Source organism: Rattus rattus, chromosome 2, assembly GCF_011064425.1.
Source record: "Rattus rattus isolate New Zealand chromosome 2, Rrattus_CSIRO_v1, whole genome shotgun sequence".
Classification (NCBI taxonomy): domain Eukaryota; kingdom Metazoa; phylum Chordata; class Mammalia; order Rodentia; family Muridae; genus Rattus; species Rattus rattus.
In genome coordinates, this window is record NC_046155.1 from 210944847 (window position 1) to 210968310 (window position 23464).

General features: G+C 46.0%; 1 protein-coding gene across 2 annotated transcripts in view; it reads left to right on the forward strand.

Moving 5' to 3' along the window:
* Med23 (mediator complex subunit 23) overlaps positions 1 to 22821 on the forward strand; it is a 43586-nt gene extending 20765 nt beyond the window's left edge. For both annotated transcript variants that reach the window (XM_032894899.1, XM_032894898.1), the window contains 19 exons: positions 152 to 352; positions 1737 to 1880; positions 2344 to 2489; positions 3360 to 3605; positions 5055 to 5197; positions 6568 to 6742; positions 7781 to 7944; positions 9700 to 9824; positions 10988 to 11193; positions 11284 to 11464; positions 12636 to 12806; positions 13168 to 13384; positions 14797 to 15033; positions 16363 to 16528; positions 17138 to 17210; positions 18193 to 18407; positions 19483 to 19603; positions 20385 to 20516; positions 22127 to 22821. In XM_032894899.1, coding sequence (XP_032750790.1) covers positions 152 to 352; positions 1737 to 1880; positions 2344 to 2489; positions 3360 to 3605; positions 5055 to 5197; positions 6568 to 6742; positions 7781 to 7944; positions 9700 to 9824; positions 10988 to 11193; positions 11284 to 11464; positions 12636 to 12806; positions 13168 to 13384; positions 14797 to 15033; positions 16363 to 16528; positions 17138 to 17210; positions 18193 to 18407; positions 19483 to 19603; positions 20385 to 20516; positions 22127 to 22291 — 3228 coding nt within the window. In that variant the 3' untranslated portion in view covers positions 22292 to 22821. The remainder of the gene's footprint in view (positions 1 to 151; positions 353 to 1736; positions 1881 to 2343; positions 2490 to 3359; positions 3606 to 5054; positions 5198 to 6567; positions 6743 to 7780; positions 7945 to 9699; positions 9825 to 10987; positions 11194 to 11283; positions 11465 to 12635; positions 12807 to 13167; positions 13385 to 14796; positions 15034 to 16362; positions 16529 to 17137; positions 17211 to 18192; positions 18408 to 19482; positions 19604 to 20384; positions 20517 to 22126) is intronic.
* The last annotated feature ends 643 nt before the right edge of the window (positions 22822 to 23464 follow it).

Here is a 23464-nt window from a genome sequence, read left to right on the forward strand (position 1 = left end):
CAGGATGCAGCTTTAAGAGACTAGATCTAACCGTAACCTCAACTCCATCCCATGCTTCTTGGCCTCGGGTTAGGATTAAAGCCTGTTAACTGGTGACTTCGGTAACTACCAGGAGGCTTTTGGAATACTGTATTCAATCTCTGCCCTACAGCACAAGCAGCGCTGCCCTGTGCTGGAGGACCAGTTGGTGGACCTGGTGGTGTACGCCATGGAGAGGTCTGAGACCGAGGAGAAGTTTGACGATGGGGGAACCAGCCAGCTCCTGTGGCAGCACCTTTCCAGCCAGCTCATTTTCTTTGTGCTTTTCCAGTTTGCCAGTTTCCCACATATGGTTCTGTCTCTCCACCAGAAGGTATGACCACAGTGCACCTCCTCAGAGCCACTCCAACAGCCCCTTACTTTGGCTCTGACAGCTTTCAGCACTTGCAGCTCCTGGGTTCAGAGGGGACAGAAGGCAGAGCCCTAATGATGCTTTTGTTTAGTTGTATTTTATTTGTTTGTTTTAAGACAGGGTCTCACATGTTGTCTGACTTGTCTAGAACTCACTATGTAGAGCAGGCCACCCTCAAACTCACAAAGTCCCAGCTGCCTCTGACTCCCAAGGGCTAGGATTGAAGGTGTGTGGCCTTGTGCCTGCTTTCTTTAGAACTTTTATGGTTTTTTAACTTTTTACTTTTCTTTTTAACTATAAACTCTAGTTTGTCACTCATTGTACATATACCCGTGGTGCCAGGACACATTATACAAAAGGAAACGACGCTGTAGTACCACCAAGGACCCTTACGCTAGAGGGGAAGGGGAAAAGGGGTGTGTGCGTGTGTGTGTGTGTGTGTGTGTGTGTGTGTGTGTGTGTGTGTGTGTGTGAGATATTTTTCCAATGGCTTTGTCAGCCAGCCAAGGTACACTCAGGAGGAAGGAAGTTAGAGCTTAGCTAGGAGGTCCAGAGACTACGACCTTTCCTGGTTGGAGTGAGTACAACTTTTCTTTGCAGACAGGAGGTAGACCTGCTTGATAGAAACATGCACCAGGGTGGGAAGTCCAGCAACCTCTTACCTTCAGAATATTGAGCTTGATTCTCATGTTTAATTTTTTTTTTGATATGTGTAGTTTAAAGGAGCACGGAAAAACATACAATGTAGCAGGCTGTGAATTTGATGTCCTGCATTGAGACTCAGTACTTACTGAACACCCAAGCTAAGATACTGACTTCCAAGCACACACACCAAGTGTGTCAGTCCCTGTCGTACACCAGTGAGCATGGTGATGCGTTAGCTAAGAAGCTTGTGAGGAAGGAAGGCTTGCACACTAGCAAGGAGTTTTTGTCGTTTTTGACTTTTCTATCCCTGGTCGTTCAGCCAGGTCACTCTCTTAGAGAAGGAAGCGAAGGAAGCTTGTGGTAAGACAGGACATTGTGGTGAGGGAATGTGTGACCAAAGATGTTTATTTACCTCATCACAGCCAGGAGGCAAGGAACGAGAGGAAGGACCACTGACCAAATAGTCACATCAGGGCATGCTCCCAGTGATAACTTCCTCTCACTAGCCACTGCCTTCTCAATATTCCCCCATCTTCCAACATCACCATCAGATGATGGCCAGGCCTCATCTCATGGCCTTTGTGGATCGTTTGAGGTCCAGAGTATAACATCAAGGTGCGCTGTTAAGAATGAACCGCAGCTTTCTCCGCCCGCGTCATTAGTGGCCGAGTGCACACTTGTACTGTAACATTTCTTACAGTTAGCAGGGCGAGGACTGATTAAAGGGCGAGACCATCTGATGTGGGTTCTGCTGCAGTTCATCTCGGGAAGTATTCAGAAAAATGCGCTTGCTGACTTCCTCCCTGTCATGAAGCTCTTTGACCTGCTGTACCCAGAGAAGGAAGTAAGTGTCCCTGAGTGCTTAGCAGAGAGAGCAAGCTTGTCTAGTGTGCATGTGTTCTGTGGAAAGAAGACTGAATCACGGTGTCTCCAGCCCTAGAGTTGTGTTTTTATTTGTGTGTTGAAAGTTGAAATACATTTGTGAGAATTATAGAATTTATCACAATTTGATATGATTTTGGGATATGTTTAATTTTTCAAAATTAAACTTTAAACACTTTTTGTTCATTATTTCTGTGATAGGGAGACCCTGGCTAAGCATCTTTTATTTTGTTAACAGGTAGAAACTTGCCAACAAGAATGTCCTGTTAATATGTTATTCCACAAGGCCTCTCATCCTAATGAATAGTCAAGAGCTAGTGGGGCCAAGCTGAGATAAGAGTTTTAAAGAGTTACATAGTAGAGGATTTCTAAGATACACGTGACTATTTGATCTCATTCATATGACGCTAACTCCTGTCTTTCAGTGTATCCCAGTTCCTGACATTAACAAGCCACAGTCAACGCATGCCTTCGCAATGACTTGTATTTGGATTCATCTTAATAGAAAAGCTCAAAATGACAACTCCAAGCTGCAGATCCCCATACCCCACTCCCTGAAGCTGCACCACGAGTAAGTCGTCGTGCCCGGAGCCTGATGTCTCGTTCGTTAGTAGTGCTATAGACCGGCACTGACAGTGTTCATGTGGCGTGTGATGTCTCCACACTGCCAGTAATGCTGGCCAAGGGCAGCATCGGAAACAGTGTCAGTGAGCCTTCTCATGTGCCTGGGTGTCTTCCTGTCCGTTTTCAAGAATGATTCCGGTTTCTATATATTACACCTTTACATTATAACTTAAAGTATCTTATCTTTACCAACATGAGACTATTCCAGCATTTCCCAAGTGCTCATGATTTGGACATGATCTGAATCAGGCATCTTATGCTCCCTGGGATGGCCACAGACAGGGAGCAGATGTGTGTCCCAAAGCTGTGATGCCTCAGAGAAGAGGTCCCCTTAGAAAGAGCTGTGTCAATCATGGTGTTAGGAAGCAGCTGGACTTCCTCTCTAGGACTCCAGGTCTCTCTCCATAGAGCCTGTCCATGGTGAGGGCCATGTTTCAGTGGGCTTTTAGTTTATGAAATACCCATGACCATCTTTTCATTGCAGAACCAATAATGAAGGCATTTGTTTTTTAAGCAGATAATAAATAGAAATATTTTTCACTAATTTGTGAGTTATTTCTTCATTCTCTGAAACTTAGCCTAAAATAGTGCATCGTGTATCGTGTGTGTACTTGACAGATGTGTAGTGATTGTTAACTTAGGATGAACTTCCGTCTGCAGTATTACCCAGGCTTTAATTCATAAACTCACTATGCATGTCATCAGAGATTGTAGTGTCTCTAAAGGTAAAGATACAGACAGCAGTAGGATTGAAGTTACTACGCAAATTAACCTCATGCATGTTACTTGTGTTTTTCTGTTCCGATGTGATACTTAGGTTCCTACAGCAGAGTCTGAGAAACAAAAGTTTGCAGATGAATGACTATAAGATCGCCCTGCTGTGTAATGCGTATTCTACAAATTCAGAGTGTTTCACCTTACCTATGGGCGCTCTGGTAGAGACCATTTATGGCAATGGAATTATGAGAGTGCCTCTCCCCGGGACAAGCTGTCTGGCCTCAGCATCAGTAACTCCCTTACCAATGAACCTCCTGGATTCTCTGACAGTGCATGCCAAGATGAGGTGTGTTCCTTTCTTTATCTGGGAATTGATTAAAAAAAAAAAATGCGTACATATGTGTGTATGGTCTGGGCATTTAAGAGTGATTTCTTCACAGAAATGAATGCTGTTAACTGTAGAAGCTATAGAGTATGCAGAGGAGTGTGAGGCCGATGGGGACTTTATCCCTTTCACAAGACAATGGAAAAACATCCTTGCATCTTTTTTTCAATCAGTAAATTTATGATTTTATATATTGTGCACAAAAATGTGTTGTACCTTGTTTTCCTCCCATAATAAACATCTTTTCACGTGATTTTCCCCCAAAACTGTTGTGGATTGCTACAACCAAGTTCCTCATGAAGCCTGAACGGCTCTCTGCATTGCTGGGAGTCGAGGGCTTGGTGGCACCTTCCTATTTAGGAGATGTTGATGAAGGCTGCCTTACAGCGCTCAGGGCGATGTCTGTAGTTGCATTTACCTTCAGTCTTTTTCTTACATTTTTTTACTAAACAGTTTTCTGAAAGGAGAATTGCTGTGTCCCGAAATTTAAAGTGTTAAGGCTTTTGCCTTATTGAATTGTGCACAAGGACACTTTAGAGTTGTGTTTGTTTCCTGGAAGGCAGGAAAACCTCCGTTGGCACCGGACCTCAGGTGCCCGGGGTAGCCAGGCTGGAGCTGTGGTGCGGCCTGGCACAGCATGCTGAGAATCAGGAGTGAGTGCACTGGAGGCTGGCGTGTGGAGGCACACAGCACAGCGTTAGGGTCTTACCTTGAGCTCACAGTTCGGTTGGTGAGTGGAGTAGGATGCTGTCTATCCTAGCTGCTCACGGTGATTCCTTGAGAAGGACGAGGCAATCCAGAAATGTCTGCTCTCAAGTGTTAGGTTCTGACGCAAACCTAAGACAGCACTGTATACAGGCCAAAGAAAACTGGCCTGTAGCTCCCCAGACACAGTGTCAGCTCTACAAAAGCCATGCTTTTTACTCTCAGACGGTACACATTGTGACAGAGTGTCACTTCACTGGCAGATGTGACACATTTGAGCACAGCCCTGCTAGAAGCAAGCACGTGGGTCTTAGTAATAATTTATTTAATGATTTTGTGATGTATATGATAATGTATGGTGAATGTGATACGTGTCGCTCTTCAAGGGTACTTAGTTACCTGTTTGAGTGACGCTAGTTGAAAGCACTCAGTCGTGCTCTCAGGGTCTGTGTGCAGGGCTTGCTTTGTCCTGAGCAGAAGGATCCCTGTGCACAGCCCAGCTACTGCCCCAGCCCTGAAGTCCTGTAGAAACCACAGCTTTTTCCAGTTGTTCAGACGTCACTGCCAAGTGTCTGATACAGCTTAAGCCGGTCAAGTGACCAAGTCTGTCGGAGCCTTTGCGTTTCAGATCTGTGGTATTTGCCACTGAGAAGAACAACTTCCTTATAGACATGGGCTCTCATCTTCTTCTTCTTTCCTCCTCAGCCTTATTCACAGCATTGCAACCAGAGTGATAAAACTGGCTCATACAAAGTCCAGTGTCGCATTGGCTCCAGCCCTGGTGGAAACTTACAGTCGTTTACTGGTCTACATGGAAATAGAGTCTCTGGGCATCAAAGGATTTATCAGTAAGACAAACGTCGCTGCTGTTTCTCATGATTAACAAGTCAGTAATTCAGGGAACAGTCGTCCTCGTGCTGAGGACGCTGCAGGGAGGCCAGCCCGTCCAGACAGGGAAAAGCAGAGGATGGCAGATGGCGCTGGGACAGACATGGGTGCTGTGGAATCCAGGGCGCGGCAGGCCTCCCTCGGTGTCTGAGGCGTGAGGGAGCTGGGTGTAAGGAGCAGGCAAGGAAAGGGAACAAGGCTGCCCCTCAGAAGCCCCAGCAGGACGGCTGCTCTCCCTGCACGGGTCTGGCCACAGGGAAGGAGCTGTCATCCAGTGCAGAGGGTAACATCTGTGTTAGTTCAGGGATTCTGACTGATAGGTACTTCCCGACTGGGAACACTTTTCTGACTCATTTCACCAGAAGTGAATCCAACTTTCTTTGGATGGAAGAAAGAATGAACAAGGAAAAACATTAGGTTTTTTGTTCTGGTCTAGGTTTTTACTTTTTCGAGATAGTGTCTCCTGTTGTCCAGTCTAGGCTGGCCTCTGACTCCTTATGTAAGAGAGTCTGGTTCTGAACTCTTGCCTCTTGCCTCTTGCTTCTGCCTCCTGAGTACTGGAATTGTGCGCCCCGCTGTGGCTGGGCTGGCTGGCTGGCTGGCTGGCTGGCTTGCTCCCTCTCCCTTTCCCCCTCCCTCTCCCCCTCCCCGCTTCATCTCCCTCCCTCCCTCTCCCTGTCCCTCCATCCCTCCCTCCCTTTCTTTTTTTGGTGTTAAAAGGCGAGTCTGTTTTAGTTACACTAGTTGCAGTGGTGTACACCTGTAGTCTCAGCTGAAGAGATTGAAGAGAATTACTTGAGTGTGAAAGTTCACTGCCAGCCTGGGTAATGGAGCCCTTGGGTTCAATTGCCAGCACTAACTATCTATCCATCGACCTACTTATCTGTCTGTCTGTCTGTCTGTCTGTCTGTCTATCTATCTATCTATCTATCTATCTATCTATCTATCTATCTAAAAATGAATTTCATACTCAGAAGTCAGAAACCTTTGACTCTCTATAAAAATATCCAAAGGTAACTGGAGATGTGAAGCAGACCAGAAGGGCTTTCATGGTTTTGATTGGTTGCTTGGTTTGGTTTTATTTTTGTGTGGTTGCTTTCATTTTATTTTTCCATATTAACTGGAGCCTGGCATGTTAAACTCCGAAAGGGAAGGATAAACTCAGTGCGTATTTAGGCTCTGCATTTTTTTACCCCTACAAGTGGAAATATGTATATACGTGTGTGTCTGTGTTTGTAGTCGTAGTTTCACATATGTCCTGAGTGACAGTCTTCAGATATATACAGGGAGGTCCTTTTACTAACTGGTACCGGAATTCTGCCTCTGGTAGGTCAGCTCCTGCCCACTGTCTTCAAGTCCCATGCCTGGGGCATCCTGCACACGCTGCTGGAGATGTTCAGCCACCGGATGCACCACATTCAGCCGCATTACCGAGTTCAGCTCCTGAGCCATCTCCACACCCTGGCTGCAGTCGCACAAACCAACCAGAACCAGCTCCATCTGTGGTGAGTGAGTAGCCTGCAGGCTGCCTCCCCTGAGGTTTAGCGCACCCATGCTTGGAAGTGGGGGTCTTAATCTTCCCCACCCCCACTTTTTTCTTATTTGCCATAAAATTTAAATTCTGCTTCTAAGATACTATAATTACAGTGAAAGATTGGAATCCAAGTTTTTAAAAGAAATTGGACTTACATATGTGTCAAGTCCTGGTTAAAGCATCATTTTATAGGAGACAGAGGCAGGCAGATCTCTGTGATTTCAAGGCAAGCCTGGTCTACAGAGTGAGTTCCAGGACAACCAGGGCTACACAGAGAAACCCTGTCTTGAAAACCAAGAAAAAGTATCATTTCCATTTTGATTTAAGTGAAAACGTATTTCAGATGGAAATCTGTAACTTAATGGAGGAGGGGACACAGTGTCCTGTAGCATAAGTTGACCTGGAATTCATTTTTGTAGCCGACACAAGATAAAAATTCCTGATCCCCTGCCTCTGCCTCCTAAATGCTGGTTCTCTTAGAGTTCTGTTGCTGTGAACAGACCCCGTGACCATGGCAGCTCTTACCAGGGGAAAGCATTGGTTGGTGCTGGCTCACAGGTGCAGAGGTTTAGGCCATTATCATCATGAAGGGAAGTATGGTGGCATGCAGAAGGACACGGTGCTGAAGAAGGACCTGATTGTTGAGTTTCTGAGGCCTCTTATTCACTCCTCTCCTCCAATGAAGCCATGTGTATTCCAAGGCCCAACTTCCTAATAGTGCCACTCCCTATGGACCTACGGGGGCCATTTTTATTCACACCACCGTACTGACTCTGCAGTGTCTGCTGCCTACCTAGTAGTACGGTGTTACAGAAATGCTGTCTGTCTAGGAGAAGGGTCTCTTCTAGCCTAGGGCTCTCTTTGTCAAATGTGTACAGAGGTCAGCTGCTTCAAATTGTACAATTTAGCATCAAAAAGAAGGGAAACGTGTAACCTTTGTGTTATTACGTGTTCATAACTCTGCACTGGGGTCTACCAACGTGTGTGTCAACTGCGTTCCTGCTTTCAGCGTGGAAAGTACTGCGCTAAGGCTCATCACAGCACTGGGGAGCTCCGAGGTCCAGCCGCAGTTTACGCGCTTCCTCAACGATCCCAAAACAGTGCTGTCCGCAGAATCTGAAGAGCTGAACCGAGCCTTGATCCTGACCTTGGCCAGAGCAACCCACGTCACAGGTAGAGATCCTGCAAGGGACGCTAGCATACATCGTGCAGCTCCTCTCAGACCCTCCCTGTGGGAGCACATGCCAAGGAGGTGCCTTTCAGGGAAGCGAGCCAGTTGCTCTAGGCTCTGCTCGGGATCAGTCAAAAATGGAGTCCCGTGGCACTGTCACTCTGACTGAGGAAATTCCCAAAGATTTTCTTTTTATGGATTTTCATTTGCACATGAACAAGTATATTAGTTATTAAAATAGAGAAGTTTTAAAAAGTGTTTATTTATTAAAAGTAATGCAGCATATAACATCAGTATAAGTAACATTTATGAAAACGGTGTTTTCCACAACACAACTCCAGTGGGAAGTGGTGCTTTTGTTTTAGTCGCTGCCCTTTAATGTGTGGAGTAAGCGAGCCGTGGTTTCTCCCGTCTGCCTCTGCAGCATTTATCTGCTTCAGTACGAGGATGCTACGGTGGTTAGAGCACATGAGGAAGCATGGCCTCTCACAGACACAGCCAAGGGAAGAAAGGCCTGGCCACCTTAGGCTTTTCAGATAGCTGCGTGTCCGTCAAGATCAGCTGGACTGTGAAACCCAGTCCTGTCCGTGGACTTTTCTGCCCTGTGATCCCTGGCCTATTTTTTATAATGAATACATTTTTAATGTATGGGTCTTTATGAATTCACCATTTGGAAAACATTCCCCGAGTTAAGCAGTTGTAGCAAATGTGAACACATCTCACTGTAGTTCCATAGAACATCATTACATCAGGGAAATCAGTCACACTCATGGACGGAAGTTTTCCAGTTCCTAATTGCCACCTAAAACATCAGACTGCGTCTGTAGAAGATGCCGTTCTATGTTCTTCTTAAAACACAGGGTGAGTGTTCGTTTTCTAGAGCGTCTGCCAGATGTTCATGTCTGCATAATTACTGACTTTCTGTCAGACGCTCTTCTACCTAAAATTGAAATCCCATGAGGAAAGGCAGCTGTTGCACCTGAGTACTGCCGTTCGCGCACTTTCCCTCAGACTCCTGCAGGTGGCGTGCAGTAGTGTATAATGGGTAGTCTGGGGCCTTCTTAGAAGTGTGCAGAGAGCCAGGCATTTTGCTGTACCATTACGGATAGCTGCAGTTTGTTATTTGAATAGCTGTGAACACACCAAATCCTTGAAAGGACAGTAGGACTAGGTAGGTATAGCAGCACAAGCCTGTAATCCTAGCACTTGGAGAGTTTGAGGCAGGAGGATTTCAAAGTTGAGGTAAACCTAGACTTAAAAAAAGACCCTATCTCAAAAACAGAAGGAAGGAAGGACGAATGGACACCGGCAGCTGCTAGAGATCAGCAGTTCACAGTACACTGTGAGAGTTGTTTGTTTAAAAAAGGAAAGAAAAGATACCAGATTTGTCAATTTCAGCTACATTTTGTAAGCGGTTATTTCCTGTGAGTAAATGTCTCTGATTTAGAGATTTACACTTGGGACGTACAGGGCATGTAGTCCCACATCTGCTTTTTTAGTTCCACTCCTTGACCCTTTTAAAAATAAAAAAAGATTAAGTCCTTTGTTGTCTCTTCACTAATTGTACTCATATGTTGTAATAAAAAGTCCAAGTCACTCCTAGTTATTCTCAAAGTAAGAGAGTTTAGGTGCTGAGTAAAATATAGGTAAACAGTGAGTGTCCACACTACAACACCTCAGTGTACATGGATGCTTTTGCTTCCTTTGACAGTATGTATTTGTGGTCATAGAGGGCTGACTCACATCTGTTTGTTTAGATTTTTTTACAGGATCTGATTCAATACAGGGAACTTGGTGTAAAGATATCCTTCAGACCATCATGACTTTTACTCCTCATAACTGGGCTTCGCACACCCTTAGCTGTTTTCCAGCCCCTCTGCAGGTAATTTGGTTCTGAAGTGCATATTAAATAGGCAGTGAATCTTTTCTTCCAGTTATGGTGGCTTTCTAGGGAGTTCTGACTTGGTAATAGCTAAAGAAAATTGGCTATTTCCTTTTTGAAAATTCTTCTTTTTACTTCCCAAATCTCTTGAGTTGGTTCTCATCCTACTGAGGATTAAATGTTTCTGAAAATGTAATTATTATGGTTCCATTTTTCTTTTCTTTTTTTAAAAATTTTTATTAGATGTATTTCTTTACTTATATTTCAAAGGTTATTCCCCTTCCCGGTTTCCTTTCCATAAGCCCCCATCCCTTCCCTCCCCCTCCCCCATACGGGCATCCCCCTATAAATCCCCCTTATCGCCCCCCCCACATTCCCCTGCACTGGGGGTCCAACCTTGGCAGGACCAAGGGCTTCCCCTTCCACTGGTGCCCCAGCAAGGCTATTCTCTGCAGTTTTAGACTCTCACAAGAGGTTACATTTCCTGAAGAATTCTTTGCTGACACCAAGATGGAGAGAAATAAGCTTCAGTGAAACTTCATAGAGCACAAAGATATCAAATTTGACAAAATTATAGCTGTGGCTCCTTAAAAAAGAGAAGGTGAACCTCAGAGAAGGTTTACGGCATGGTGGATATTGATTTTCCATGACTTCAGGGAGGCTACAGTGTCGGTCCTCACATATTGGATAGAGTTGGAAGGCTCGCCAAGCCACAGCTCCTGGGTCCCAGCCTTAGAGCTTCTGGTTGAGCAGATCTGGGAAAGGGCCTTAAGACGGCCTGAGCAGAACCACTGGTCTGTCAGAACTGATCCCTTGTGGAGACACTGCATGTGTAACCCGAGAAGGAGACACGTTTCTTTTTCTTCCTTCTCTTCTTTCTCTCAAAGATTAGCATAAAATGATTGAAAAGACTTTGAATTCAAGCTTGCTTAGAATTTCTGTTTAGGAATTAGAACAGAGAAACTTAGAGTTGCTAGGCCAGCCTGTGACATTGAGGTGTTCATTACCACCTGACTCGGGGACACTTAGTTTTGTGAGATTCACAGATACAGGGTGAGTTACTTGTTCTGCCAGACCAAATGCAGAGCAAGTTTCTCATTTCCAATTGTCCACTGTCCCTTTTTTCTGTATCCGGTGACATGAACTTCTGTTGTCCCTTTTAGGCATTCTTCAAGCAAAATAATGTACCTCAGGAAAGCCGTTTTAATCTGAAAAAGAACGTGGAAGAAGAGTACAGGAAGTGGAAGTCAATGACGGATGAAAGCGAGATCATCACGCAGTTCTCCATGCCAGGCTTCCCTCCACTGTTCCTCTGCCTGCTCTGGAAAATGCTCCTGGAGACGGACCACATCAGTCAGATCGGGTACAAGTAAGCCGGGCAGAAGCCGAGGGTTTCCGCCCGCTTGACGGTCAGGGCTGTCCATGTACGAGGGCTCAATTCTCACTCTTTGCCTTCTAGAGTACTAGAGAGAATTGGGGCCAGGGCCTTGGTGGCCCACGTGAGAACCTTTGCAGATTTCTTGGTGTATGAGTTCTCTACATCAGCAGGAGGTCAGCAACTCAATAAATGCATTGAGATTCTCAATGACATGGTGTGGAAGTACAACATTGTCACTCTGGACAGACTAATTCTCTGCCTGGTAAGAATAGCATCGTGCTCTGAGCAGACTGTGTGAGTGGGCGCCTGGCACTGATTTCCTGTTTGGCTCCAGAGAAGTTGGGTTTATGCTGCGCTTAAGCTTCCTTAAAGAAGGAGGACTTTCTGAATTCTTTGTGTCAGTGCATATTCAATGATTAGTGTTAGATTCACAGAAGATACAGAAATGAATAGACCTTTTCTGGCCTTGTGATGCCTTGAAATAAAAATGGTTGATGCGCAGAGGCTGTGGGTCAGGAAACAGTGAAAAGCTTTCTTTGTCGCGTGCTAGCTGACGTAATCATTCCCTTCAGCAGCCAGGACTTTGGCTGTTTCTCGTGTATACCCAGCATCCTCCAGGTGTTCCCTTGGCCTCTGCCTGTTAGTGTATCTCAAAAGTAGCCAGTTTGATCATTTGTGTGTTTTAGGGTTTTTTTATTTTTATGTGCATGAGTGTTTGGCTTGCACTTGTCTCTGTGTACCATGTATGCAGTGTTCATGGGGACCGAAAGAGGATGTCGGGTTGCCTGGAACGTTCTGAGGAGCCCTGTAGGTGCTGAGAGTCAGACCCATATCATCTGTAAGAAGAGCCAGGGCTCCAGACTCTGAACCACACCCCAGCCCTTCAGGCCAAGTTTGTGAAAAGACTAAATTAGACTAGGACATTATGTACTTTTCAGAAATCAGTAGTGGCTGGGTATGTTAGCACATCCCTGTAATCCTAGCAGATGCAGGGGATTGTCATAAGTTCAAGGCCAGGCTGGTCCACATTGAGCGCCCAGGGCCAGCCAGGACATGCTGGTAGTATTTGTGGTGGCTTAGTTCATTAACAGTGGCCCCTTACCTGGGAAGCAGAAATGTACAGGTAGTTGGAGTGTAGTAGGGGACTAAGACAAGTTTACCTGGCAAATAACATAGTGATGTAGGGAAATAGCATCAGAAAACAGCAGGCATCACATGACCCTAAATGATACATCATCGAACAAAGGTTTACCTTAAGGTGACCATTCCTAGCAGGAGGAATAGTGAACCACAAGTAAGCCAAAAAGGGTCAAATAGTCTTTAGGAATGCTGAAAACTTAGTTTGGGGTAGACCAGACTTCTAAGGAAATTATAATAATATAATTGTATACAGATAGGACAAGTTCACTTAATGTTTCTGTTTATTTCCAAAGGCTATGCGTAGTCATGAAGGAAATGAAGCCCAGGTTTGTTATTTCATAATTCAGTTGCTATTGCTGAAACCAAATGACTTCCGAAACCGAGTGAGTGACTTTGTGAAGGAGAACTCCCCAGAGCACTGGCTGCAGAGCGACTGGCACACCAAACACATGAGCTACCACAAGGTACTGCTCTCCAGAGCAGCCGCAGGAATGAGTGGCTGCCTGATTGCACAGTTTGCATGGTGGGTCTGTTGTTTACTTTATGATCTGTGTGGAAGCAAATTAGCTGTGACGTTATGATAATGAGTAAGAGTTAATTGGAACTGTTTTAATAGACATAATTCTGTATTAAATGAAGGTAGCAATAATAAAATTAGTATGGTGTGACTCTTGGGGAGCTGGGGTGCTTGATTTAGGGAGCACATGCTTTCCTCAATACCAAAAAAATTATTTTTATTAAAAAGTTAATATTTTCATTTTCTGTAGCTTTGTTAAGCTTGCTTTTCAGAGATACTCTAATAAATGTCTATTTCCTCACCTACAGAAATATCCGGAGAAGCTGTACTTTGAAGGCCTGGCAGAACAGGTTGACCCTCCTGTACCAATTCAGTCCCCGTATCTGCCCATCTACTTTGGAAATGTGTGTCTCCGGTTTCTTCCAGTGTTTGATATAGTGATCCACAGGTTTTTAGAGTTGCTGCCAGTGTCCAAATCACTAGAGACTCTCCTGGACCACCTAGGGGGCTTGTACAAATTCCACGGTGAGTGTGTTCAGCTTGTGATCCCGTCTGATGCCGTCGTGAGCAGACAGGCCGAGCACTGCCATGTGGTAAAAGTGGTTCTACCGGTTTGCAGTGCTTCAGGATGAAGTCACACAAGTGAGAGATGCACAGCACAGAGCCTCGGGATTCCTCTGTAAACAAAGAGGGTCTTGGCAGGCTTCTGAGATGTGCAGTTTGAACCTTGGATATACACAATTTGTAAGCATACATGAGCCATGGGGGATCTTTTGGGAAAACTGCGATGGTAGAAGAGAAAGGCATATTCGAAGGAAAATTGCTTCATTGGAGTTAAGAATATTTTCCTGTGAGTTTCAAAATGAGGCCAGGAGAGGAAAACACTCCTCACTGCAGGCTCACAGTTTCGGTTTTATAACCTAGGCATGGTGGTCCTGGAAGTCGTCAAGTAAGATGGGTGCGTGGGAGCCATCGTTTTAGAAAGATGAGGTCAGCTGTGGCCTCACAGCACATCTGACAGCTACCTCACAGCCCTTATGGGTATTAGCTCTCAAAACGCCGTGGGCCATGCAGTGAAGACACGGGAGCTAGGAAACGATCTGCTGGGCTGGGCCTGCTTAGGAGACCATTGAAACTCTGGTCTTAAGACGGGAAACCAGAGCATGGTGCAGCCCATGACACAAATGTGAGGAAAGCCACTGCAGAGAAAGGTGTCCCCTGGCAGCAACAGGTCCCTCCACCTGTTACAATATCTTCTTTGAAAGCAGAAGTATAGTATTGTATAGAGCAAGTGTCAGGCTCCAGGGGGATGCCTTTAAAAGCAGTGCTCGGGATTAGGGGACGTGGGGACATGGTATCTAATGGGTGTGCAGTAAACAGTACCACAGTGTGCAGCTGCCATGGTCTCTCAGCCGGCACTGTCACAGTTACCTGGGTGGTCTTCCCTAGATGCCACTGTTACAGTTGCCTAGGCGACTGTCAGGTGCCCCTCTGGCTCCTTGCTCTGCCTTTTTTGTTTTGTTATAAATGCAGTGCAGCGTTCTGTAACTGGTTCTTCCTCCTGTGCTGAGGTTGGCCATTAACGTCAGTAAGTACACGGAGGCCTCTGCCCCCTGGGTGATAACGTCTCAGTCCTTCGTGACCATTTTAACAGTGGGAACAGGAACACACTTGACATTTGTTGCTTTCTGTCATTTTTGCACAGTAAATTTACAGAGGTGACCCTGTCGGCTCAGGATGGCCATCCTTACATACTGTGTGTATTACTAGGGATCTTCTGCTGCTGTAGGATTACAGTACTCCCTGTGTGCGTGGTCCAGAGTGTGGAGTAATGTCCTAACCCTCTGAGCTGTCTCTGCGTAGTCATGGAGATACAGGTTTGCTTTCGCACTGGTCCGTGACCTGAAACACACGCTGAGCTGTTTTCTTCTTGGCAGACCGGCCGGTGACTTACCTGTATAACACTTTACACTATTATGAAATGTGCCTGAGAAACCGTGACCATCTCAAACGAAAACTCGTCCATGCCATCATTGGCTCCCTCAAAGACAACCGGCCACAGGGCTGGTGTCTCAGTGACACCTACCTGAAGCATGCTATGAATGCACGGGAGGACAACCCCTGGGTTCCAGAGGACTCCTACTACTGCAAGCTGATTGGCCGGCTGGTAGACAATATCCTTTCTCCCATCATGCCTCTTCTAGACGCTCCATAAATAGCTGTATTTTAGCTTGTAAGAACAGTTTTTAAGGAAGTGTTTTTATGTATTTCAAAACCTCATTTTTAATTTTTTTCTCTGAGATGCTTGGGCCAAGCTCAGACTCCTTGCTTTGGCCAGTCTTCTGTCTGAGCTCCCGCACGAGTTGAGGCTGTAAGCACACACTGTGCTCACCCAGGTCCTCCAGTGTCAGTCTGTGTAGCTGTGGCTGGCCCAGAACTTGCTATATAGACCAGGCTGGCCTTAGATTCACATATCTGCCTTCCACATGATGGGATTAGTTTATCTCTGTAAAAATGTTGAAACTTTAAATTGCATCATCAGACCAGCCATGGGGATTTTCTCTGTTGCTACTCAAACGTAAGAACAGATGTTATAGACATTTGTCTTCAAGAAGGAAATTCTGTATGAGTGCACTGTCTCTCTCAGTGCAGGCGTCAGTTTGCTCCTTGAGAGCACGAGTCTTACTGCTTTGAATGAATACTTTAAAACCAGGTATAGCGGGGCGGGGAATTTAGCTCAGTGGTAGAGTGCTTGGTGCAAGGCCCTGGTTCGGTCCTCAGCTCCAGGGGAAAGAAAACAAAACAAAACAAACAAAAGGCACCAGGTATAGCAGCAGACACTGCTAGCACTTGGGAGGCAGAGGCAGGAAAAAGTTCAAGGCCAGCCTGAGCTGCATAGCAAGACCCTACCTCGGTTAATGAATTGAATAAATATTAAATCTTTGAGTGCTTTTACAGCATACATGTTAATAAACACCAGTCAAACTTTGAACTAAATAGCTATTGCTTTTTTATGTTTTTTCCTTGAGTTTGATTTCATGTGTACAGTTCTCAACCGTCTACAGAACATGTCTGCATACCATGCCTAAACAAAGGACTGTTTCCTGTGCTAACCGGATTACTCAATTTTTACGTGAAATTGCCTTGTAGCTATAAAAGAAATAGGATAAAGAAGCCTGAGGCCACGTTGTTCTGCCTCCCGCTGGTATAGCATCTGTTCTGAGAGTCCATATGTAAACGCAACCACTTGCTTTGTGGGTATTGCTCCGTATGCTTAAGTTGTGCAACCCTTATCTCATGATCCTTATCTTGTGTTTGCTTTGTATTGTTTATCTTTTATATTTTAATTGCAGCTAAATCATCTCTTGACAGGCCATAATCAGATAAGTTGATAATCAAATGAGATGCTTTCGTTTGGAACATTATGAAATCTGTAAACATTATTTAAGCGTGAACCATTAATCTCAGAATAGTCAAATTGTTATTGCCTTAATCTTTTGCACCCATGGCTGGCAAGTCTCCGGGACCCTTCCCAAACTGTGACTGGAGATTCAATGAGTTCCCCAACCCTGCTGCCCATGCTCTGCATGTGACGTGTGTGGAACTCATGGCCTTGGCAGTTCCAGGCAAAGATGTCGGGAATGCCCTTCTCAATGTTGTCCTGAAAAGGTCTGTTCTTTTCCTGAAGTCAGAGTCTGTTTTCATCTGACAGGATTGCTGTCAGGCAGACCCGTGCCCCAAAGTGGGCCGCGCAGAAGAGCCATCTTCTGGTCGCACTCTCGACTCTGAGAGGCAGGTGTAAGAGAACGAACACTGCGCACGATCACTAAGGTGATCTCACATTAGACCTCTCATAACCTCAACAATTAAGTTAGCAGTAATGTTAGCTTGTGACTAATAAGTCTCTTTACAGATAACCAGGAGCAGGGGTAGAGCTTGATTTTAGAGCATCTGCTCAGCAAGTGCTAGACTGTGGGTTAAGTCCCCAGCTACGCCCTACACCAAAAATGTCCTGTTAAAAAACAGTGGAAAGGAGGGAGGAGTGAGTGGGAGAAGGTATAAATAAAGTTCGATAGTCTTCAGCCTCACAACTGTTATTAAAGGATACACGTACAGAGGACTAACTTTGTCTATATTATTTTTTTTCTCACAAAATGCCCATTATTATTTGGAGTTGATTGGTTGTGCATCTTAATTACATTTGTTTACCAAACAAGATCCTTAGTCAAGCATGTAGACTGTTTTCATAACCTCACCTTTTTTCCTGTCTGCTTGCAGCCAGCCCTTAGTGCCAAGGGAGAACATTACAGCATGGATGAATGCAATTGGTCTGATCATCACGGCCCTCCCAGTGAGTTCCTAACTGTGGTTTGTACGTAGTGGTGCAGTGTCAACCAGAGAAATGCATACAGAGTAATACCCCAGGAGCTCATGCCAGTTAATGAACGGCCTCGCCTCCTTCCTCAGTCTTTCCTACCAGTCCTTTTTAAAACATTGGTGAGGCTGGAAATGCAGCTTAGTTAACAGAGCGAGCGCCTGCCTAGCCTGCAAAAGCCCTGGGTTTGCGAGCATGGACCTGGTGGTGGCACACCCCCAAGCCCAGCACTTGGGAGGTAGAGGCATGAAGATCGAGGCTTCTATGTCACCCTCCACTACATCATGAGACCACGTCAACACATACATGTAGTTAAATCACTCTCTCTGTCCTTTTGCTGTTCTGTGTCACTTACAAATGTTATCTGTTAGACTTAACCTACTCTGCCATTAGCAACTCCCACATCCAACCTTTATTTCTGTCTCACAATCTGGTCTGGTTTGGGCCAGTTAACATGCTGTGTATCTAACCCGTCCTCCTGCACACTGTTGAGAAGTGTTAGTAAATGATACATTGTGCCAGCCAAACTTCTCTCCTCCATCAGCCACACCCACAGCCCCTGCAGCCCAAGTGGTTTCTTCCTCTCTGGCCTCCTCGTCTCTTGAGCTTTAAATAATGTTGATCAGCACCATGCTCTCTACACTTGCTGGGTAACTATGTGAACCTGTGCTTTGTTAATATGCTTTCTGTGTTTACACGTGTCCCAGCTTCTCTGTATAATAAAGGTTTGCAAAGTCAGTTTGCTGCATGGTAAGTGTCAGGCGCTAACTAATGTACAGTCAGCCTTTCTGTAGGTCAGGCTAATCAGTGCAAAGCCACTTAGCTGTTTCAGACTCCATTGCGGACACATAGCCAGACAAATGGAAATGTCAGTGCATTTGGAAGCAGCAGAGTAGCAGATGAAGTCCTGTGCTGGATACATGGTAAGTTTTCAGCCAGACTATTCTCTGATTTAAAGGAACCATACTGGATTGTGCTTCATGACCGAATCGTGAGTGTAATCAGCAGTTCTAGCCTGACGTCAGAGACAGAGTGGGTTGGTTATCCGTTCCGCCTCTTCGACTTCACCGCTTGTCACCAGTCCTACTCTGAGATGAGCTGCAGCTACACGTTAGCGCTGGCTCACGCCGTGTGGCACCACTCCAGCATCGGACAGCTCTCGCTTATCCCGAAGTAAGCCGGGTTCCATAAAGGGGTAGCATCTCTGGCCGAAGTCTGCTTTACAGGGCAGTGTTTCGTGAGAATTGCAAAGTGGGTTTCGGACAGCGGGGGTCTGGTTAGTGCACTGTTTACAAAAGTGTGTCAGAAGACCGAAAGCGTGCCTCTTCCTTCCTTCTCAAAGGTTCTGCTCTTTTATTCAGAATTGTTTGTTTTAGTTTCTTATGCGTGCAAGTAGTGGTATGTCATTTCTCCACTGAGCTTTCAAGGGGCTCACTCAGCTCTCTGCCCCAGAGTATATCACAGACGTTGCCGTTTGAACTGAAAACCGGATTGAATAAGCTCTTTGCGGATTACCTTTGTTGACTGTAAAATGCTATCACTTAGATCTAAAGTTCACGAACGTAGCATTTCTGCCAATTCTCTTTTCCTTTTAGGTAAGTCACCTGCCATTTAATACCTGTACTTTATATATATATAAGAATTACTTTTAAATCTGAAGTAATTTATTTCTGTGATGAGTCAATTCAAAATGAGACCAGGTGAGATATACAAGATTTATAGATTCCATGGTTACCAGGAGAGGGAGCTGCTCAGACAGAGGGAGTGCGCAGGTGTGAGCAGTGCGTGCTGTGCATTTGGACAGAGTGCGTGTGCTGTGCAGACGTGAAGACCTCAGTTCAAATCCCAGAGCACACACAGACAGCCAGACATGGCTGCAGATACGCCTGTGCCCTCAGTGCCGTGGGGAGGAATGGAGAAGACTCCTGGATGCCAGCCCAGCCCCAGGTTCAGGGACAGCCCATGTAGGGGTCAGGAGAGTGGCACAGCAGACACCTGACGGCCTCCTCTGCCCTCTGCACACAGGCATGTGTGCCCACAGACATACGCACACCACCCCCACAACACCCACATGCATGTACACAGAACACAGGAATATTGTTACCAGGAGTAAGCGGCACCTTTGAGAAGGAAGGAAGAGCCACGTTCCCGGTCTTCTGACGCACTTTTGTAAACAGTGCACTAAAGAACTCAGAGGATTCAGCTGCTTGAACTTCATGGGAGGATTTACTCTATCTTCCACCTTCAGGTTTCTCACTGAAGTGCTTCTTCCCGTGGTGAAGACTGAATTCCAGTTGCTTTACGTGTACCATCTCGTGGGGCCATTTTTACAGCGATTCCAGCAGGAGAGAACCCGGTGCATGATCGAGGTACGTCTGAAAGGCCTGTTTCCGGACAAGTGTTTTCACAGGGGAGGTCAGCCGTAGGCTGTCACATGTGTCGTGGGGTCTGGGAGCCACCTATGGGGCTCAGAGTACCTGCAGGAAGCTTAGAGCACAGCGTGCTGAACGAGACACGGGAAAATAGCTGCGCTCAAGGAGGTCGTCAGTTGTGGGCACACAAGTATGTCTGAGAATTTACAATGAGGGGACTGGAAGAAGTAAGCGTTTCTAAGAAAATGGGCCAAAATAGAACTTTAACAATCATTCGCCACCACAGGGCTGGAGAGCTGACGCAGTGGTTAAAAGCACTGGCTGCTCTCGCCAGGGGTCTGGATTTAGTTCCCAGCCCAGCCCACATGGCCGGTCCCAGCCACCTGTAACTCCGGTTTCAGGGCTACACACACACACACACACACACACACACACAGAATAAAATAGACAGATCTTTTCTTTAATGGAACTGGGGCACACTAAGCCTAAGCATGCCCGGAGCGTCTGTGGGTGAGGTCGTGTCTAGACGGGGATCTTGTATCTTACTCTAGGAGAGACTTCACTGGAGAGAGGCGCTCTAGTTAGCCATTGTGTAGCACTGTGACTCCGCCCTGAGTGCAGGCTGTGTCGTAGCTTCTCTGTGCAGAGAGATGCGTGGGCCGCCACTGTCCCTCTGCACAAGTGCCGTCCTGTGTGCCAGTGTGGGAGACCGGGTAGGTTATGTTGAACGACTTGGTCATTTAGTCATTTACGTGACCTAACCTTATTCGTTGCATAGATTGGAGTGGCATTTTATGACATGCTGCTGAATGTAGACCAGTGCAGCACCCACCTCAATTACATGGACCCGATCTGCGACTTCCTGTACCATATGAAGTATATGTTCACTGGCGACAGTGTGAAGGAGCAGGTAAGTTAGGTCAAGTTTTAGTGCTGTTTAACCTGTGTATTAAATACATGGTGATAAGCACACTTGCTTGTGGTGTTTGGTTTGGTGTGGTTTGGTTTGTAAGGTGTCTGGTATCTGACCTCTTAAGGCCACAGGAGAACGTAATTCTAGATGCAGTGATAAAGAAATGATCTCTTAGCTTTCCCTGTGATGTTAGAAACAGAACGTCAGAAAGGCCCTATGGCATCAGTGAGTAGGATCTCTTTGAATAGTTTGCTCACCTGGGAAAAGCCGTGTGGTGTGGCTAGGAAGACCCAAGGGGGCGACTTCTTCCCCTCCCCCGCCCCTTGCTGGTTAGGGCACTGTGGGATGCCAAGCACAGCGGTACCAGTCACACCCGGCTGTCCAAGAGTCTGGCTACGGAGGGTTTCAGGAGACCATGAGGGTCCTGTTGACCCTGAAGAACAGAGTCCCAAGGACGTGTTCCCATCTCCACTGCTCAGAAGAATTTCTCCCGAGGGTCAGACTTGTTCTGTCACGTGACATAGCATGAGGTCGGTGGTGAAGTTGAAGGGATGCACCGAAAGTCAACACAGGAAAAGGCACTTCCAACTAGAGATGGCTGGACGTGGGACGACCTCAGTCATGTGTGTGCTCCGTGTTAGGAAGCCATCAGAGCTGTTGTGGCGGTGTCAGAGAGACAGACGGCTGCCGTGCCCCCGTCTCCTCAGTGCCTGGCTGCTGTTCCCTTTCTGCCGGGGCAGTGTTCAGGCTTGCTCTGTTGGATTTTTGTCTTAATTAGCTCTCTGAGCAGCACTGAGGAGTGCGTCTCACGGTGCTGTTTCCACTTGCATGTGCTGTTCATTCACTGCTCGTCAGAAAGGCAGTTGCTGTGTCAGCGTGAATGCTGGTCTGAGCAGCTGCTCCTTGGAGCTGACGACGACGGACGGGAGGACATTCGCTCCTTCCTACCCTCACAGCATTGCCAGAGTTAACATTTTCCCTCTTGAAAGGAAGCATTTCTTTTTGTGTCTGTTTCAGTGACCACACACAAAAATGGGGAGAACTGATGAAGCGTTTTAAACCCAAAATGTATTCTTTATATTTGGGCCTAAACTATGACACGGGAATAAAACAAAAAGGAACTTTGCTGACAACCCAGTCCTTCCCTAGAGATCAAAGAGCAGTAGAGATGAGAAAGCCAGGGAACTGGTGCATCTGCCCCCGTAACACTTTCTGAGCGCGTGGAACTGCAGACACTGCTGCTTCAGTCTAATGGGGGTAAAATGAGGACGGCTTTGGGGAGGACCGCTGCAAATGCTCTCCGCTTCTGCTAGCATTGCACTCGGGAGGATGACTAAGTTGTTACATGTTCTCCTAATGGGAGCAGTTCTAGTTGTGGATGGCAGGATAACTGAGCAGGTCGATGGGTCGTAAGTTCTCGAAGTGCATGTGTAGACAGGCGTGTACACACTGCATACACCTACACAGAGGGTGAGGGCGTATACATGTGCTTGTAGTGGTTTATAAAACTTCCCATGTGCCAACCCCTCCTCTAGCACGCTGTTGACAACTGATGTCACTTGGGAAATTTGGACGCTGCTTTCCCTAATTGTGTTCCCACCTCTTAGGTAGAGAAGATCATCTGTAATTTAAAGCCAGCTTTGAAGCTTCGTCTTCGGTTCATCACGCACATCAGCAAGATGGAGCCGGCAGTGCCGCCCCAGGCCCTCAGCAGCGGGTCTCCAGCCCCTCAGGCCAACCAGGTGCCCACAGCTCTGCCCGTGACTCAGTGAGGCCTGGGGCACTGTGACGATGCAGAGGAGGGGACTCACGGCTAAATCTGCGAACCCCGTCAGCGGCCATGTTCAGATTGGTTTATTCTGATTCAGATACTGAATCTCTTTACACCTTCGAATCCCTTCTCCCTGTCTATGTTTTATCTCTAAGAGATTAAGTAAGCTCTGTGTTGTTCATATTCCTATCATTTATTGGGGCCCTGGGAATGTGGGTGTTTCTGTAGTCACGTGGCTTTGACCAGGCACTCCCAGGCTTCCTGTCTCAGCCCCTTGTAAATTATTGTACGTGACACTTCACATTTCCTATACATTTCCTTGCAGACACAACACGTGTGCAATGGTCATTGCACACCCTTTTATACATAAATGTCCTTCCAAATACATTAATTACAGGGCCTTATACTTCACTTGGAGTACAGAACAAATGAAGTTTCATAGTTTTTTTTATTTAACTGCCTATAAATTTTTTATTGTAAATTTTAAATTTCCAAATAGTTCCAAATAAATGATGTAAAGTTTTTACCAAAGTAGATTGTGAGAGTTTTGTCTTTGCTCTGAGCGTTCTGAATAAAATGAATAGAAGCCATCCAAAATTTATAAATTTAATAAGGCCATGCTCAGACTTCGATTCCCTGACTGTAACTGTATCGTTCAAACTCTCAGAATTTTCGTAACTTCACAAATTTTAAATATAGTACACATTTTAGTTCTTTAAGGCTTATTTGCTTTTCGAGGTGCTAATTCGAAGGGAAATGGCACTTTGAAAAATTCTAAAGCCAGTAAAGTCGAACAAATAAACTTGCGGTTTCTTTAATGGCCTGATATGAGCTCCTGCTGCCTGGAGACTGCCTCAGTGTCTGCACTACAAATGTGAGCATCATCACTGGGAACCCTGAGTTTTCTCCTCATAGAATTATAATGATGAAGCCGGCCGGCTACACTCCAGATCCTGTGTTCCTCCGGGCCTTTACTTCTGCGGTTCGGGTCCTTGCAGTCACTACATCCTTATCTGCCATGTCTGTCTATCTTAAACTTATGTAGGGGTAGCATTATGTTTCTAGGCTAATAATAAGCAGTCTTAGCCTTCTCCAGAAACTTTGGGGATGACTCCAAACATTGTTCTTAACATAATCTCAACATATTCTTTGTGCCACCACAAGGACTAGATTG